Raw genomic sequence first — 18,700 nt, 5'->3', positions numbered from 1 at the left:
AACTGTGAACAAAGTAAGAGGAAATTTAGTAAATTTATTTGGAATATCATCTCTAGTGTCCAGAACACACTCTGAACTTAGAGCAAATGTTATTATTTTCTTTCTATACTTGCTAACCCATTGTGCAAAACATCAATATTATCTTTATAGTGTAATCATGAGAATCAGTAGGACTAATTTTAGTCAGGTTTCTGAGAGGGTATTATTAGGCAATATTGCTCAGCCAATTTTAGAATGTTAAATTGACAAATAAACCTTAATTGTGAATAAGATAATTCATTGCAACAACTTTGGGGAATGCTCTTCCATTCCAACCAGCCAAATTCAATTGAACTCTCAGTACAAGGTACAGTTGCAATTGTTCATTATATTTGAAATTAAATCTGCAGATATATACCTACCAAACATTTTCATCAATACCTCTGTAATCCAAAGCCAAGGCTCACCCACAGTATAAAGCATATGTTGATTTATACAAAGACTGTGGACAAACATGAAGGGATAGAGCTTCTACAATCTTGTACCCCAAATTAAAAGTTTACTCATTACAAAAAAAAATGCTTTCAATATTACAGTTTCCACTTTAACACTAAAATATCTGTACCTTTTTGCAGCAGAAGCAAGTGTTTCCTTTCTGGCAACAGATAAAGCTGAACTGTGCATTGGTTTTCTAGTCATTGGACTCCCATTGGTTATACATGACAAGGAATAGGCTTCACGCAAGACTGGCTGTCCTGAAATAAAACAAGGATATAAATTTACAACCTACAAAGTTTCTGTTGGATATGTTATTCAGCTTGTATAAATTATTGGAACATTTTTTTCACATGATTTACAAAAGGATTTCCAGGAGTTTCATGTTTGGAAATATTAATTTCCTTGCAGCTAGAGAGATCCAGGTTCAATCCTGACTTTGGGTGCTGTCTGTGTGAAGTTTGCATGTTTCTCCCTGTGAATGTGTGGGTTTCCTCCAGGTGCTCCAATTTCCTCCTATGTCCCCAAAATAAAAATATGCTAGTTGGTAGATTAATTGGCCACTATAATTTGCCCCCAGTCTTTAGGAGAGAGGTAAAATCCAGGGAAAAGTTGATGGGAATGTGTTTCCATGTTGTTTCTTTCTATGACAAGCCAATGATGAAATAAAAAACAGAAAATGCTAGAAATCGTCAGATGAATCAGCATCCTGTGATTTTAAAAAATGCAAAATATTAACTAAGACTCCCTCACCAGAGATGTAGTCTGACCTGAGTATTTTGTGCATTCTCCATTTCAGATTTTCAGGATCCATAGTATGGCGTTTTTGTTGCAGCCCTGATCCACATCTTTACAGACCTTAATTATTTCCTTACCTGCTATTCATATTAAATATATAGCGTGCAGGAAAAGTGGAACGTTGGTGGGTGACTGCCTAGGCAATTTCAACATTTGTTAGATGGGCTATCTTTATTTGCTCTCTATTGTATGCCCTTCAGTACTTTGCATAACAAATTATCATCAGCAATCATTTTAATGCAACACTTGAGAAGTATCCAAAGCACTGGATCACCTTGTAGCTTACTTCATTTATAGATTTAACTGCATGAAGAATTTTTATATTACAACAAATAATATTTACACTGATTACATGGATTAAAAATGTTTAATATTACAAAAAATGGGAAACACTTCAAAGGAGGAAACCATGAACATAGCACACAAGTTTTGATTTCCACACCTCCTTAACCCAAAGAGACAAAGTAGTAAACAAGTGCTAGCCATAAACAAATAAAACAAAAGTAAAGCACTTTGGTGAAACTAAGCTCTGAGATGTTAATATAGTTTTGAAGTCTTGTTGAAGTCTCACTTTTCAAATATTTTGATAATTTATTTGGAATATTTTGTAATCTCTGGTCACATTAATGTAAAATACAAGGACTTGCATCAATTCCCCATATATCAAGTCCTTCTTTATGTGGATTGGCAGATAGATGGCAGACTGGTTGCAAGATGACAAAGAAAAATCAATTTAAAAAGGCCAGCACAGGTTCAGAATATGCTTTTAAAGGTGAAAAGGATGTAAAACAAAATCTTATGTTTGATTTTCAACAAAAATATTATCCATTCTCTGCTGCAAAACTATCTCCAATAGCTTCCACAGGTAGCAAGATGCTCCAGACCAAGTAACCTGGAAAAGTTTCACCAAAGTGATAAGTTAACAGCAGGAAAAGAATAGGGCATCCTTTGCTTACACCATCAAACATCAACTTCCAAAGTGAATCAAAAGGACAACAATAGATTCATTATTGCTTGGTTTTTGAAGTAAATTCACACTGCTGTGATAATATTTCTTAAGTGTACAAATGTAAAGAGATGTAGATATACTGATTGAATCTTGATCTTCAACAACCACCCTCCCCCGCCCCCAGACCTGCAAAGTGCAGGGACGCAGAGAGCAATCATGGCATCCAATTACTGTCCTGTTGAGATTTAGCCGACAGGTTACTGTTCTTAATTCAAAGTGGCAAACCAAATGATTGCGTTTTCTTTAAAAAGACAAGGAAGGAAGTTATTTACACTCAACTCAATGGATTAGATCATTCAATTTAATTATCAGAAGTATATATTGGCAACCTTACACAAGACTTCTGAACTTTGTACTGCACAAAATATCAGGAATAGCTTTAGTACCCTAACATTTAAAAAGCTTGTATAATTACAACAATATAATTAGCCATAGTGAAGAAGGTTGGGTAATTCCTCTGTCAATTAAGCTTTGCAAGTGACTGAGGTTAATTTTATACATATGGTTTGTATGTCACTATTCTCCACTCACTGCATGCTTCTGGACAAATTTCTATCCTTCCATCAAGAGAAGCCCCTGTAGTTTCTGTTTCTGAGTTAATTGTTTGGATCATACATCCCACCTCATCTCTCTCATTGGCAACACATCATTTTTATTTATAATGCTTTTTAAGATTTCACGATTTCACAGGGTGCTTCACAACCAATTAAGTACATTTTATGTCATTCTAAAATGCAGGGAAAAACAGCAAATTACTTGAATCCAGCAGGTCCCATAGCCAGAAGTAAACAAATGATCAGGTAATCTGCTTCCGTGATATTGGTTCAGATAAATGTTATTCAATATGAAAAATGTTCCTGCTCTTCATTGTATTACATAAATATTTAAGGCCCTAAGTCAACATTTTGCCAGTGATTTAAAATTTCAATTGAAACCTCTCTGATCAAGCAGCATTAATTCATATTTTCTATTGGATTAGATTATTTGCTTCCATCTCTGGTGTGCAACTTGAACTATATCCTGATTCAAGGGAAAACTGTGGACACTAAACCCAGTCTGAACTAAATAATGAGTGTTTCTTTAAGAATGTGGCATTACTCCAACATCTATTTTCTCACTTTTAATAACTGCCTAAACATGCACATATTTACAGTATTTCCAAATTTTGTTTATGTGCCAAAATATCCTATGGCACGGCAGAACAAAGGTAATTTTTTTTTAAACAGAATCAGGGTTAGAAGAGGAAAGGGTGCAGATGGAAGTCAGGATAAAGAAAGAAAGGAGAATGGAAGACATCTTGGAACATGATTCACAAAAGGCTAGTATGCGAGTAGTTTGATAAACTGATAGGATGTTTGCACTTATTGCTAAGAGAAATGAATACAAAAGTACGTTCCAATTAGAGAGGACATTGGTGAGACCACATCTGAAATTCAGTGAATAGTACTGGTCTCTTTATTTAAGGACAGCTCAGAGGTTTACCAGACTGAGATCTGGAACTGGCAGGTTGTCTTATGAGGAAACATATAAAAATAACAATACCTCTTAGCCCTTCCAGAAAACATACCAAATACAATTTTTAAAAAAATCTATTTGGTAACATTTGAAAATCACAAATAATTTTCTTAATTTTGGGTCCAAGTAAAGGCCACATGGGTGAAATATCATGGATCAACTAAAAATGTTTCTTCCAAATGGTTATATTTATCACTGAAGCCAACAAGCCACATCATGTCAACTAACACTGCAAATCACCTGATCATCAGGCAAATCAAGCACTTAGCTTTAACTTTCATCAAAAGAAAGCAGCTGGATTCAAAGATAAAGTAAAATAAACTTTAGTAACTGGTGACTAGGACACAAGCCAAGTTGTCAAAGTTCAAAGAAATAAAAACACAAGCGAATTCTGTTCTGGATTCCTTCATCATTCTGACAACCATAAAAGAAAAGCAATTGAACAGTCTGAATGGGAATCTTTAAACTGCAATCATAAATATAGAGTTTAAACGTATAGGTTGAAAGAAGATAAACCAAACAACTCAAAATAAAATGCTGTTAAAGTTCCAAAGGAACATTTGCAAAAATGAAGCTTAAAATGTCTCAAACAGCAGGGTTCAGGCTTTTAGTAAGAATAGGAATTTGATTTAGAGGGAAACATAGTAGATGAGCTAAATTGAAAATGACTTGGCCCATTATTTTCTAAATTCTAAATTTTCTAAATTTTATTTACAGCGTGGTAACAGGCCCTTCCGGCCCAATGAGTCTGCACCGCCCATTTTAAACCCCAAATTAACCTACCTGTACGTCTTTAGAATGCGGGAGGAAACCGAAGCACCTGGCGGAAACCCACGCAGACACAGGAGAACGTACAAACTCCTTACAGACAGCGACGGGAATCGAACCCCGATCGCTGGCGCTGTAGTAGTGTCTCGCTTACTGCTACGCTACCGTGCCATACTATTATGTGAATGGTAAAAAAAAATTAAGAGGATAAAACTAAAAAGATAACAATCCAATAAACTAGTAAAATAACTAGGTGTTAAATATCAATCTAAGAAAGTTGTATGATTTTTTCTTAGTTTCTATTCTTGTAAACAGAGGCATTGAAGAGCTCTTTGGTCTAATTGAGTCTCTTCCTGTGCGAAGTGGGAAAGTCAAGATATTTCTTGTGTTTTGGATAACCATTCATACAGAAAGTGTCATCTTCTGGAAGAGCTCAAGATCCAGACATTGGACCTTGAACAACAGCTGGTTTTAATCACAGGACGGTTTTTCTAACATATTATGTTGCCTCTTTGGCGACTGTGTCTAGCACGTCACTGTGTGATCACAAAACTGTCTGAGGGAGGAGGGTGGAAGACCTTAGGTTGTGTTCCACATCTGTGCCAAGGACAGAGGTAGAAAGAATGAGATCATGCAAGCAAATGACAGTGAACTAGGGAAGATAGTAAAGTTCACATTATTTCAACATACCCCTGCATTACGGAGGGGTTGCGTTCCTAGAAAGTAATCCGTATTGTGATTTTCCATAAAGCAAACCTCCTTATCCCATTGAATCCCATAATTATGTCTTTCTCTCAACAGTAATACGCTGTGGGGTGAACAGTCTACAGGTAAGGGAATTCTGATTGTACGGTAGGCAGAAAAGGGTTGTTGTTTTAATTAACTGCAAATGGATGCTATAATGTTTGATAAGATATCAATGTACATGTAACAATAGAAGAGATTGCCTTGTCAGTTTCCAAAGCAAATCCCTTAAGTGGTCTCCTGCTGAGAACCAGCAGCCTAGGATCATTGTCCTTGGTAAATTAGTTCAGTTCAGTTGTGTTTTTCTGATAAATTCCATAAAAGTGAATTTTTATTCCCCATCTCAAAATTTTTGGTAGTGATTTGTGAATTCTGTGAGGGTGAATTCCCATTACCCAAACTACAGTAATGTGGGGATATACTGTACCAGTGCCATGCACCAAAGTATACAGAAACAGAAGCAGAGTGAAAAGTATGAACAGCTGAAGAGATGGGATAGTGCAGTAAGTTTTAGATTGGGACCTGTTCTGGGGTAAGATATAATCTGTACAAGCCAGATGGGTTGCACACCAACAGTTCCAGAATGAGATATTTAAATAGTGCTTTTGGAGGATGTTTAAACTTGTAGACAGATGAAGTTGAAAGGAAGAAAAACCAAATTGGATGTAGAAGTTGAGGGTTTAGTACGCAAGGCTGGAAAGCAGAGGTGTGAGTCTAGAAAGGAGTGGGAATAAAGGCTGGAATAAAGAAAGCAAAAGGAATTTAGTAATACTGAATTTTAATGCAAGGTGAGGTGACAGGCTTAGGGCATACGATACTGTGGTTATTTTAGTTGAATCATGGGTTTAAAAAGGTGGACAGGAGTGGCAGCTCCACATTATTGGTTACAGGGGTTCAGACTAGCTAGAAGGGTAAAAGGAGATATTGGTTAAGGAAACAATTATAGATGTTGGGAGAGATGAAATGCTATAAAAATCCACCCAGGCCTTATGGGCTATGCAGATGAACCCAAAAAGAAAGAATTGCAGCCCCAGGAATGGCAATGGGCCCCTAAACAATTGGGGAATGAGAGAAGAGCTTTCATGTTGGCAAGTTTCTCAGAAATGCAAAAATAACAAGACTAAGGTAGGAGACTTCAATTACACTAACATTAATTGGGACGGTTGCTGAAAAAGTATATAGAGCATGAAGAATCCCTGCAATGCATGAATGCAGAATATAAACCCAATGACAGAAGGGTCTTTATTGAACAATTTTATGAAACAAATCTGGGAAAGTGGAAAGGGCGGCCGTGGGTGAGCATTTGAAGGCAGCAAGCAAGCAAGGGAGGCTGTAAGTGGGAGGCCTGCAAGATTTAGCAAATTTATGGAAAAGGATACCTTAGATCAGAGTAAATGTTCCAAACTAAGCTGGGCGAAGATAGGATTTAGACCTCAGCAGCAAGTTCTTCCACACAGAGGGTGGTGGGAAATAAAATGAGCAGCTAGAGTAAGTGGCAGAGGTGGGTAGAATTACAACATTTAAGAGACATTTAGACAGGTACATAGATAGGAAATGTTTAGAGGGATTTGTGCCAAACGCAGGCAAATGGGACTAGGTCAATCAGGCACCTTGACCAGCATGAATGAGTTGGGCCAAAGGGCCTGTTTTCTTGCTGTGCGACCTTATGACAAATCAGTGTCTGAGCAATGGGGAACATTCAAGAAGATAGTGAGCATTCAGAGCATGTATGTGCCCAATTAGAAAAAGATCTTTCAAAATAAGAAATATTGAAAGATGGAATCTGCAGAAAGCCAAGAGGAGGATAAAGTGGAGGGGTAAAATTAAGAAAACAAATCAAAAAACAAAGAAGATGCATGAAAAAACAGGCAAATAAAATCAAGGAAATTATCAATTTAGGAATGTACCAGACATAAATATTGATAGAAATTACAGGGTTTTTTTTGGGAAAAGCAGGAGGTATGAACTTAGATTATAATGAAGTATCTTGGATTTTTGCACTGAAAGGTCTGCATGGTGATACGTCAATGTGCCTTGCAGTCACTTCCATAACTTACTTTGCCAGGAAAGTGACTGCAGTGTATTGGCTTGTCAGTAAGGCCATTTTGAGAATTTAAACTCTGCAAAAACAAACAATAGTAGAACATGCTTGTAAAAATGTTAATGAGAGCAATATTACAAGTGGGAAGTAAAAATAAGGAAAATAAATGTTAAATGGAGAGATTTCAAATGCATAATAGCTGATGTATCTTTATGTGCAGATACGCTCATTTAAAAAAAAAGCATGCTCAGCTAAATGAGGGCATAAATCCCTGTTTTATCTAGGACAAAAACAAGGCAGTAACATTGTACACCCAGATTTTAGTTGCACTGCATCTATTTTGAGTTCATTTAAGGAAGGACATACAAGAAAATGAAGATATGCAACACAGATTAACTGGGATAATACCCAAGATAAAATGTAAGTTAGAAAGCAAGAATGGATAAATTGGATGTACTTTTATACCTCCATAACATAGAACAGTACAGCACATGAACAGGCCCTTCAGCCCACCATGATGCCAATTTAAACTAATCACATGGTCCATATGTCTCTATTTCTGCCTGTTCATGTGCCTGTCTAAATGCCTCTTAAGAGTTACTATCATTTCTGCTCCCACCTCTTCCTCTGGCAGCACATTCCAGGCACCTATCATTCTGTGTAAAAACTTTCCTCGTAAATCTCCTTTAAACTTTCCCCCACACACCTTAAAGTATGGACTCTAGTATTTGACATATCCAACCTGGGAAAAATTAATCCTATCTATGTCTCTCAATATTTCAAATAATTCAATCAGGTTGCCCCTCAGCCTCCAAAGCTCCAGCGAAATAACAATAACCTTTTGTGATTATGAAAGAATATGATAAGGTGGTCAAGTGTTTCTATTTGTATGTGAAACATTTACACTATGGTCTCATTGTAAGCTTTAAGAGATTTGAGAGAAAAAAAATCACACTGCAGATAGACTGTGCCTGACACTCCATGACAAACTTGAAAATGATCTTAGTGTTTGCAAACAAATAACAAACAGCGTAGGTTGTGCAGGTGGGGTCAAGTGAGGAAAATAGGGTGATCAGCCATGATGTTTTTGAAGAATGGAGAAGGCATAAGGGACTGAATGGCTTTCACCTGTTTACGTGCTTCTATTTCTCATGTTGTGACTTACTATACCTGACTGTTTAATGTAAGGTCATTTGTTCACTAAATGCTGCCAACTTTACCACAGGCATAAAACTAGCATGAAAGAAGTGAATGCAACAATGGGCCAACCACAGAAACAGAAAATGCATGCAGGTGTCAGGAGGTTTAATTATGTTAGAGGACCTCTGAGCCAAATTCTTCTTAAACCTTACAGGGCATAAGCAACTTGATGATTGAAAACAGACTTAATTTATTAAGGCCTTGGAGGGTTACCTCAAAAATCAAAATATATACAAATCAGTGACATTGTTTAAGTTCATAGAGAGAGATAGGACATTAGATGAAAATTTGCTCATACTAATACCAATGGTTACAGAAGTAAGTGAAGTCACATGACCTGTGCCAGCCTTCAATACGAAGACCATCTTCCAATGCCTCAGTGACATCAGTAATACTCATTTTAAGGTGAGAGTCTGGGTTTGACACATCTGGGCTTTTAATCTGTAGATCTTTGGGACATGGGAGGGGAATGTAGCACCAAGGGGAAACCCATGAGGTCACAGGAAGTGTGTGCAAACTCCACACAGCGCAATTATCTCTTTGTTTGAAAAGTTATTTAAATACTTATACAATCATAATGAAGAATGCCACATACATACTGGTAACTCCACAAAACAAATATACGAACAACAAATTTTTGGAACTACTGGAATGCATTAGCATCTTCAAATCGGCAACATTTCTGCAACAAGCTTTTTCAGATGCTTCTGCTCATTTCAAGGATTTTCTGTTTTTGATTAAGATCACAACTTATAAATTGTTTTTATTAAATTCAGAATTGATTCAAAAACAGTAAATTTAAAAGACCAGCTAGAAAGTCACATTAAAAAAATTGCAAGATGGTGCCAACAGATTTTCACTGTAGTCCCAAGAAATTTCTATGGACTGAATTGCAGAGTTGCCTGAAAGGCAGTCACCCATGCAAGAGGCAAGTTAATACTCCATGGTCACAGAAATAAATGCAGCAAAAATATTGGCATAAGTTTTGCAAAATCCATCTCTATTTAGCTTATCAAGAAATAAATGGCTACTCTAAAACAGATCAACATTTTAAAAATCATAACTAAATCAACACAAAGTAGGCATTTTTCTTTTGCATGTTCTTTATAATGTGGCATTTAATAGTGTTTAATTATATATAGGTATTTTTAAGAATGAATCTCACCTTTACCGGGTGATGTTTTCCTCAGGGAAGCAGTCTGATCTTCAGAGAGAGCTAAGCGTCTCAATACATCTGCCAAGGCTGCTTTCAGTACTGTGATCTCATCCTCCTGCTGTTGGACCCTTAACTCAAGGGATGAAAGGCGGTCTTGGACATCAGATGTACTTGCACCAGAGATGCTGTCATCTAATGAAAAATACAAGATGAAAAACACTTATTTGTAAATTTAATTAAATAAATTACCATTTTAGGCTGGAAATCTTATGACAAATTTTTAAATATAAACTGCACGAAAATGCTTTAAAAGATTGACAATCCATTAAGTAATAGGGTTAAGAAAGAAGTGCCTGATGTTAGAGAGACTTCAAGATGAGACAAATGAATCTTAGAAAAGTACAAAACTAACAATGCAAACCAGAGTTTAAAACTTGTTAAAATAATATATAAAATATGGACAACTCAGCCAGAACTATTTCATAGAGAGGGTTTTAAACAAACAGAATAAGTTGCCAAGGAACATTACATCCATCCTTACCCCCCTACATTCCCCCTCTATTTCTCAACCATATTCTCACTGCCAGCAACATAAAACATGTCAGTTTCCATGTATACACTTATGATACTCTCTACATCAATCACCTTTCCTCAATCTTTTCACTCTCACCAGTTTGTCAAGATTTTTGTCAGACATCCAGTGCTAGATAAGCAGCAATTCCCTGAAGTAAATGCAAAAAAAAACACAATGCCATTGTCATCTGTACTTGCAAAAGCTCCTCCCTACCCAATCATTACATCCATCTTCTTGGTTACTGTTGACATTCATAACTTTGTCACAAGTTTTTGATTCCAAGATAAGCTTCTGATCACATAACAATGTCATAAAAAATATCCACCTACTTCATTCAGCTTCCATAACATTGCTGATCTCTGCCCATGCCTCTGGTCATCTTTTAAATAAACCTTCACCCCTGTTCTTCCACTCTAAACAATTACTTCAATGCTCTTCTCAATAGCTTAACATCTTCCACCTTCCTTGAATGAATCTAAAACCACCTGAATCACCATTTTTCTATCATCCATGTCCTTTCTCACCCAGTAGTCCAGGAATACCTCAGTTATAAAATTCTTAACCCTTTTTTTTAAAATCCCCCCATGACCTGACGCTAGCCATTCTCCGTAAATTCCTACAGCCTCAAACCTCTCAGAAATCTCTATGTTCCTTCACTTCTGATCTCTTGGATATAAAATTGGTTTAATTTGTTTTTAAATGTGCTCCTTTAAAGTATCCTGAGGAACTGTTACGGTGAAGACATTAACCATGAGGGTTGTGTCTTTGAACCTTTGGATCACACTTTGCCTGTGCTTCCTTTCATCTCTCCCAAAATTGCACTGATCCACAAGAGACTGCAGATGGTGGAATGTGGAATTGTTTCAGGTCGAAACCCTGCATTAGGGTCTTTTTACGCAGCAGTTTGTTTGTTGCACTGATCTGTACTGGAACTTCCAATTGCCCATTCTACAATCTTTACGTCTTCAAGTCCTTTAAAGCCCATCTATTGTTTGCAAAGCTTTTCCAAGTTCAAATAATCTATTTGACCTCAGAGGCACCTTTTCCAACTTATTTCCACATACAGGCAATCCCATGTTATGGCCGTTAGGGCTACTGAAATTCACCTTACAGAATTCACAAATCACTATCCAAAAATTCGAGATACAGAATACAACACACACTCACAGAATTTGTGTCAAAAGTAAATCAACACAAAAGTTATTTTTTTCCCCAATTCGCTTTTTCGGACACACGTGCAGATGGGTGCACCTTTGCGTTATAGAAAATCTCAATACTGACTGTTTTCTAGGAACACAACCCCCTGTAACATGGGGATTGCCTGTGCCCAAAAATGGTCCCTGTCATTTTTTTTTAAAATCTACATTGCAGGAGTTACTTCTTTTATCATATGCTAAAGTTTTTCCACCAAAATTCGAGTGGGCACTCTATTGAACACCTGAAGTTACGTGCAGATATCTGTGCAAACTTCTGGCCAACGCAAATATTTCTGAATGCACACTCATTATATTCTTATTTACAAAGAGTTTGTCTGCAGCTGATATTTATCTTCATCTCTTGCCCTTCTTCCCTCTGGACTTGATATTCCAACACATGCCTAGTCAACTACCATTTCTATTTCCCCTAAACTTTTAAGATATTCAAAGCACTGGTGCCCGAGTCTTAACTCACACCAAACATACTCAATCATCATTCTTGTGCCCCTTTGAACTACAGCGGCTCCTGTTTAAGCAATGCCTAAATTTTAAAACTGTCACCATTATATTCAAATTCTTCTATGGTCTTGCCCTGCCCTACTTAGTTATCTCTATCTCTACAACCCTTAATATATCTAATCCTTCATCATCCCCTCTAGCTTCTTTCAACTACATTCCAGCTTTCATCATTTAAAATTATTGCATAATATTAATACCTCTGTGATATTTTAATCTGCAATTAAATTCCTTTTAATTCTTCCAATCTATTTAAAACACCCTCAGTAATTTTTATATTATCTACTACTTTTGTAAATTTGCTTTTCAACCCTGCTAACCTTCTCTTGCACCATCCGCAAGATCTCTATTACTTATGATCATCTTCAACATTATCAGCTCTAACTTTATTATTTTGTCTTTATTATATTTCACTTTTATTTCAAGTATTGGAAGTGTGTTTATTCAATGTTCTAATTTTCTCATTTGAATATTCTCTACTGACAATCTATTGGTTGCCTAGTTAATTTAAGCTTGATCCATTATTAACTGCCTGAATTGCATCTTTTCAGTCCAGACTGCTTAGCCCTTCATAATGGCATTCCTTTTTTTTTAAATTGAATCCATCCGTGTTGTAGTCACCAATTCTCAACAGTTCTCTGACTATCAATTATTTCCCCATTTTCTTTTTAAAGACAGGAAAAAGGCTCAAATGAGAAGAATCAGTTATTATTTATACATTATATCAAAGATAACTGATATTATTTTATATGAAACTGAATTTCCCCATTTTAAACCTGGGCATCACAATTTGTACATCTCAGGTCTAATGTCTATTGACTCTCTCCTAGCATTCTGGGATAAATATAAACTATACTTGTAGATTAGTTTGTTTTGAGGCCCTGTAGCCTATCTGGATCTGTACCAAATTCATTCATCTTTTATGTTAACTATGAAGGTGCATTTTCCTTGATAATGTAACAATTTAAAATACTTATTACTTCATGGCCATTTCAATTTTGTGCCATTTCTATATTTTGTTTCATTTTGGGACAGGCCCATCACCAAAAAGAGTCACATTTACACTGGGTTACATTTGTTTGTTGAAACATCGCACATCAACAGCATCACTGCCTACCGTCCAAGAAGGATGCTAACAACTGAAACACGAGAAACCATAGTGACCGTCTGGATGTAAAAATTTACAAAAAATCTTATTTGGCAGTTTAATGAATGTATAAATTCCCAGCATTTTATGCAATACATATCTTTAAAGGTTTTCAACACCAGGTCTTAAAATTCAAAAGAAAATAAAGGCAGGCTTTTAAATTGTATGGTATTAAACACCTACATTCTTCTTCCATGCAATTAATTTAAACTCAGGCTGAGCTTTATGTAAGCCAAAGTTGTTGATTTTTATTTTGTTACAGAAAGCACACATACAACATGCCCTTCTCCAGAACAACTGAAAATTACCGAATTTCTAACCACCTAATAACGTGTATTTTGTAGCAAGTTAACTGAAAATATTTGAAGTAATCCATGTGCCCTGGTTATAATTAGTTATGACCCAAGCAAATATTTAAAATACATCCATTCTTCCATGTTATTTTAATATGCCAGAACTGATACTAATTTCATACTTAGTTCATTAAGAATGTCTCTTTACAAACTCTTCCCAATCCAAATAGTTTTAACTGCTATTTTTGTCTGTAAGTGTTAAGAATGGTAACATATAGAGGATGAGAAATTTAAGATGGAAATTCTAGACAATTTAGAGCATATTAAGGCAAAGGGCCAACAGATGACTGTCATACAATATTCCAAAGGCTAAAGTGTGCACTGAATTGTATTCTACCTCTCAAATTTCATTGCAGTTACTTAAACAGCAATTTCTTGACAAACCAATTAAATAACTCAACCACCTTAATGAAACATATACAGTATACAGACTCAGCTGGAAGCCTGTCCAAATAAAACATGCTTACTTTTTGCACACTGTATTTCTTCAAAAATATTACTTTTACAAAGCCTCAGCAGACTTCACGCTGACAGTAAAATATCAATAATAACCCTCCATATTTCATGCTTTATTCCCATCTCTTTCATCTAAAAAAGCACTTGGATTTGAAATGTGATATTTGCGTTCAAATCCTTCTTTCCTTCAGCCTCTCTGGAAATCTCTTCACAATTATCTAATTGGAAAATCCGTTACATGCAACTCCAGACTCACAGGAATGCGGTTGATTATTAAATGCCCTCAAATTGCCAAACAAACCACTGAGTTGTACTACACCACAGCACAACCCAGGAACATCACCTTGGGCATCACTTGATTCAGCCACAATAAGGTAAATTCATTCCAGACAATTTTTAAACATCTGAAGTTCCTAAATTTATGAAAGTTGCCCAACGTATGAAACAATTGTTAACCTGATGGTTGCACTTACAGAATTATAAATTTCAGCTGACAATAAGACTCTGTTACAATCCCCCAGTGTGTCTATACCACCAACCCAAGATATCCATCAGAAACCATGCACAGCAATATACAGACAAGAAGACATGGGCTTGAAAGCAATGATCCACAGCACCAGCTCAACCACAAGGAAACATCAAGCTGATTACAGCGAAGCATCCTCTCTCAACAGCACTTGAAAGAAATACAGATGGTATCAAGAGCACAGAACGTACAGAGGACCTCAGCCCACAACGGCTGAAGATGACTGCAGATGCTTCCTTCAGGTTTTTCCTTAGTTCTTATGTACCATGCCCTTCATCACCGAGGAAGAGGATACTTTTGGAGCCTCATCCCATCATTATCTATTTAGTTGCCTACCACCATCCATGACAATATAGGTCAGGATTGCTGAGCTTAGATCTGATCTCCTGAGATGCTTGAATCTATACCATGCTGCCTTTTGTTGAGATATTTAAACTGTGTGTCAACATTCCATCACCATGAGAGGAAAATGATAGCATGACTATTTGAAAGTTGAAGAATAAGCATTCAAGGTGAAAAAAAAATCACCAGACTTATCCAGTAGTGAATTTTTCCCTCAATTTTGAACTTTATGTTAAAAGTATTGCAAAATATATTACTTCTCTTTAGTTATTAATAGATTGAATAATAAACAAAAAGCAGAGAGATCTCCAAAAATTAGCTCCACAGTAATTCTTCTGCATACAACATCTTGAGCTATATGCAGCATACTTCAAAAATATTACCTTACATTCTTTCCTTTTAATGAAATAGTCTCCACTCTTAAATAGCTGTCACTCTTCTCCAACCCAATTCAAGATGGTACTCTTCCCCATTCTTTTTTTTAAGTTAACTCTCCCAAAATGCAAGGCCAATAGTTAAAAGTGCAGGTATGATATGTACCTATGAGACAAGGAGTAACTGTGGTCATGAAACAGATACATAATTCAGAGCTCTGTTACGATAAGGATTACTAGTTGGACAAAAACAAATGATTCAAGCATTTTCTCAAAACATCGATAAAAAATATGTAACATTCTCATCGACTCCTGGGAATTCCTAGCCCATGACCGCTCCAAGTGAAGGAGGAGTTCTCAATGTCATCATAAATACTCAAGTCTATGCTTCCAGAGCACAGAGAAGCCCAGTGCAAATGGCAGAAGCAGCACACCCTTCAAAAACTCTCCAAATATCCATCCTGTCCTACACCATCTGCCCCATCTCTGGTAGTCTGAAGGTTCAACATTAGCCTCATCAGTCATTTGAGAACACAGAACAAGAGTAGAAATCTAGTCCCACGGAACTGTCTAAAAAGGTGGTAATGAGTGAATCATATTATGTGCTAGCAGTGTCAGACATTCAGATTAAACCCTAACATAAAAGAAAACTCAGCAATAGATAAGGTACAAAGACCAGATACTATGGTTGATAACAGAAGGAACATCTACCAATACCTACACAATGAGATTAATGGCCATATGAAACATGTCTGTGTCAACGGCTGAGCTTCATCCCCTCTGAACCATATACTGTAAGGAGTGTCACGATTATCTGTCAATTTGGGAGACCTCAAAACACCAAGTTCTCTCCACTCCTAGTTTTCTTTTTGCCATGTAGCACTCGTCTATATTTATTTACTAATAGCATTTTCCTAGTCTCCTTCATCCACCTTTTCCTACACTACTTGTAACTTACATTTCTCAGTCTTTCATTGCCAATTATTAATTCATCCCTCTTTTCAGTTCCACTTCTTTGTAATCTACTTCCTCCTCTTAGAACCATTTCTTCCTCAGTGTTGATGCCAATAAACTAGATTGAACCATCTTTTCTTTAATAATGGCCCTGGTACTACTGAACCTGATTCAGGACACTGCATGAATTTCTGTTATTGCAAATGCATCACCTAACAATGGCTATGATTCCTTTTATTGATTAAAAATAGTAAAGACCTGAATTCATCAATCACTATTATCAAAAGCAGAAAGAAAGGACTGGTCCATGCCACCTTATGTAAGTAAACTGACGTGCTGATTGGTGATCCCAAATGCAGACAGCTAGTGTGAAACGTTCAAACTCACCAACCAAGGCCAGATGGAATATCATCTTTTTTTTTGCAGGAAGTTATTTGATGACTGACAAAATCTATTTTTGCTCAGAAAGAGGGATATCAGGTTAGGAATCATGAATTTTCAAGTGGGACTTCTCCAGTACAAGAAGTCTCACAAGTGTATAGTATCCATGGATGGTTATACGTCCTTCCTTACCCTTAGTTGTACATATTGCAATGCTATTGATTCTGTATTAAGTAGTCTTCATGGCTCTTTTATCAACCACCACAAAAAATTTATACTGTTGCCAATGTGCCATAAAAGATCTTTGGCATTCATTCATCAGTTACTTGCTCTAAGTGACCTTGGTGTCATATTTGTGCTTTCACAGACAGACATCCATGACAGTCATAAGAACTTGAGAAATAGGAGGAGGCGGCCAAATGACCCCTTGAGGCTGTTCCAACCTTCAATAAGATCATAGATGATTTGATCTTGACCTCAGCTTTTCTTTCCTGCTTGATCCTCAATCTTTGTCTCCCTCATAGAGCAAGAATATACCTTGGCGTTCAATGATCCAGCTACTAAAGATGCACCACCTTCTGAAGAAAATCCATCTTGTTGATCTTAAGTTATTCTTAAACTATGCAAACAAGTAGTAGGTCCCCCACAAGGAGAATCATCTCACCATTTACCTTGTCAAGTCCTTTCAGAATCTTCTGTTTCAATGAGATCATTTTTAACCACCCCCCCCGCCCGCCCCCCCCCCCCCCCCACACACCCCGTGACTGCAGGTTAGACCTGCTTATCTTTTCCTCAGAAGACAGCCCTTTCACCTTGGGAATGAACCAAATAAACCTTTTTCAAACTGCTTTTAATGCAAGTATATCCTCCTTAAATAAGGAGACTAAAGCTGTCCACAGTTCTCCATATGTGGTCCCACCAAGCCCTATACAGCTGCAGCAAGACTTGCTTTATACTCCTGCTCTCTCTTCTAAAGACCAACAATGCATATGTTGTACTTGCACGTTGGAGGTTCCATGTACAAGGGTACCTAGATCCCTCTGTACAGCAGCAGTTTATAGTCTCTCTCCAGTTAAACAATATTCTGATTTTAATTTTCCTTCCAACATGTATAACATCACTTCTCTTCATTATACCTCAACTGCCAAATTTTTGCCTATCTACTTAGCCTATTTGTATGCTTTTGCATCTGCCTCACAATTTTCTTTCCAATGAATTTTTGTACCAAATTTGGCCAAAATATACTTGGCCCCTTATTCAAGTCATTAACATAAAATTGCAAAAAGTGAAGGTCCAGTACTGATTTCTGTGGTACCCCATTAATAACAGCTTGCCAATCTGAACGTGACCCATTTATGCTGCCTCCTTCTGTTATGTTAACCCATCCTCTACCTACATTAATATCTTCCCCCCAAGCCACAAGGTCATACACAGCAGCCTCATTAAGCATCACCTGGAAATCCAAAGAAAGTCCCCCCTTATAGATACCCTCAAAAATTCCAATAAATCCATCAAATATGACTTCTCTTTTATAAAGAAATGTTAACTCTGTTCAATCGTGTTATGCTTTTGTAAATGCCTAGTTTTGGAAAACCTAATTTTGGAAAGCCTTCAAAGACAAAATTTTGAGAGTGCAGAGTTTGTATGTTCCTGTCAGGATTAAAGGCAAAGGTAACAAGCATAGTGTGGCGACTCACCGTCTAGTCGGGCGAACCGGCTCGGCAGTCGGGTCGCGCGGCGTCGGAGCGACGAGGCCCAAGATGGCGGCGGGCAGAGGACTGGAGGATAGCTCATGTTGTTCCATTGTTTAAGAAAGGCTCGAAAAGTAAACCAGGTAATTACAGGCCAGTGAGCCTGACATCAGTAGTGGGTAAATTATTGGAAGGTGTTCTGAGAGATAGGACATAAGTATTTGGACAGCCAAGGGTTGATTAAGGATAGTCAGCATGGCTTTGTGCGTGGTAGATCGTATTTAACAAATCTTGTGGAGTTTTTTTTGAGGAGGTCACTAAGAAAGTAGATGAAGGTAAGGCTGTGGATGTTGTCTACATGGACTTTAGTAAGGCCTTTGACAAGGTCCCACGTGGGAGATTAGTTCAGAAGGTTCAGTCAATGGGTATCCATGGAAAGGTTGTAAACTGGATTTGAAATTGGCTGAGTGGGAGAAGACAGAGTG

The 18,700-nt window shown here is 37.0% G+C and overlaps 1 protein-coding gene across 1 annotated transcript in view; it reads right to left on the bottom strand.

The window, feature by feature from the left end:
• LOC127568488 (echinoderm microtubule-associated protein-like 4) overlaps window positions 1-18,700 on the bottom strand; it is a 148,792-nt gene that overhangs the window by 94,339 nt on the left and 35,753 nt on the right. The window contains 2 exon segments of the mRNA XM_052012292.1: window positions 605-734; window positions 9,715-9,897. Coding sequence (XP_051868252.1) covers window positions 605-734; window positions 9,715-9,897 — 313 coding nt within the window.

This window comes from Pristis pectinata, chromosome 3 (assembly GCF_009764475.1).
Source record: "Pristis pectinata isolate sPriPec2 chromosome 3, sPriPec2.1.pri, whole genome shotgun sequence".
Lineage (NCBI taxonomy): Eukaryota > Metazoa > Chordata > Chondrichthyes > Rhinopristiformes > Pristidae > Pristis > Pristis pectinata.
Note: the sequence above shows the minus strand (reverse complement) of the source record. Positions and strands in the feature narration are given on the sequence as shown.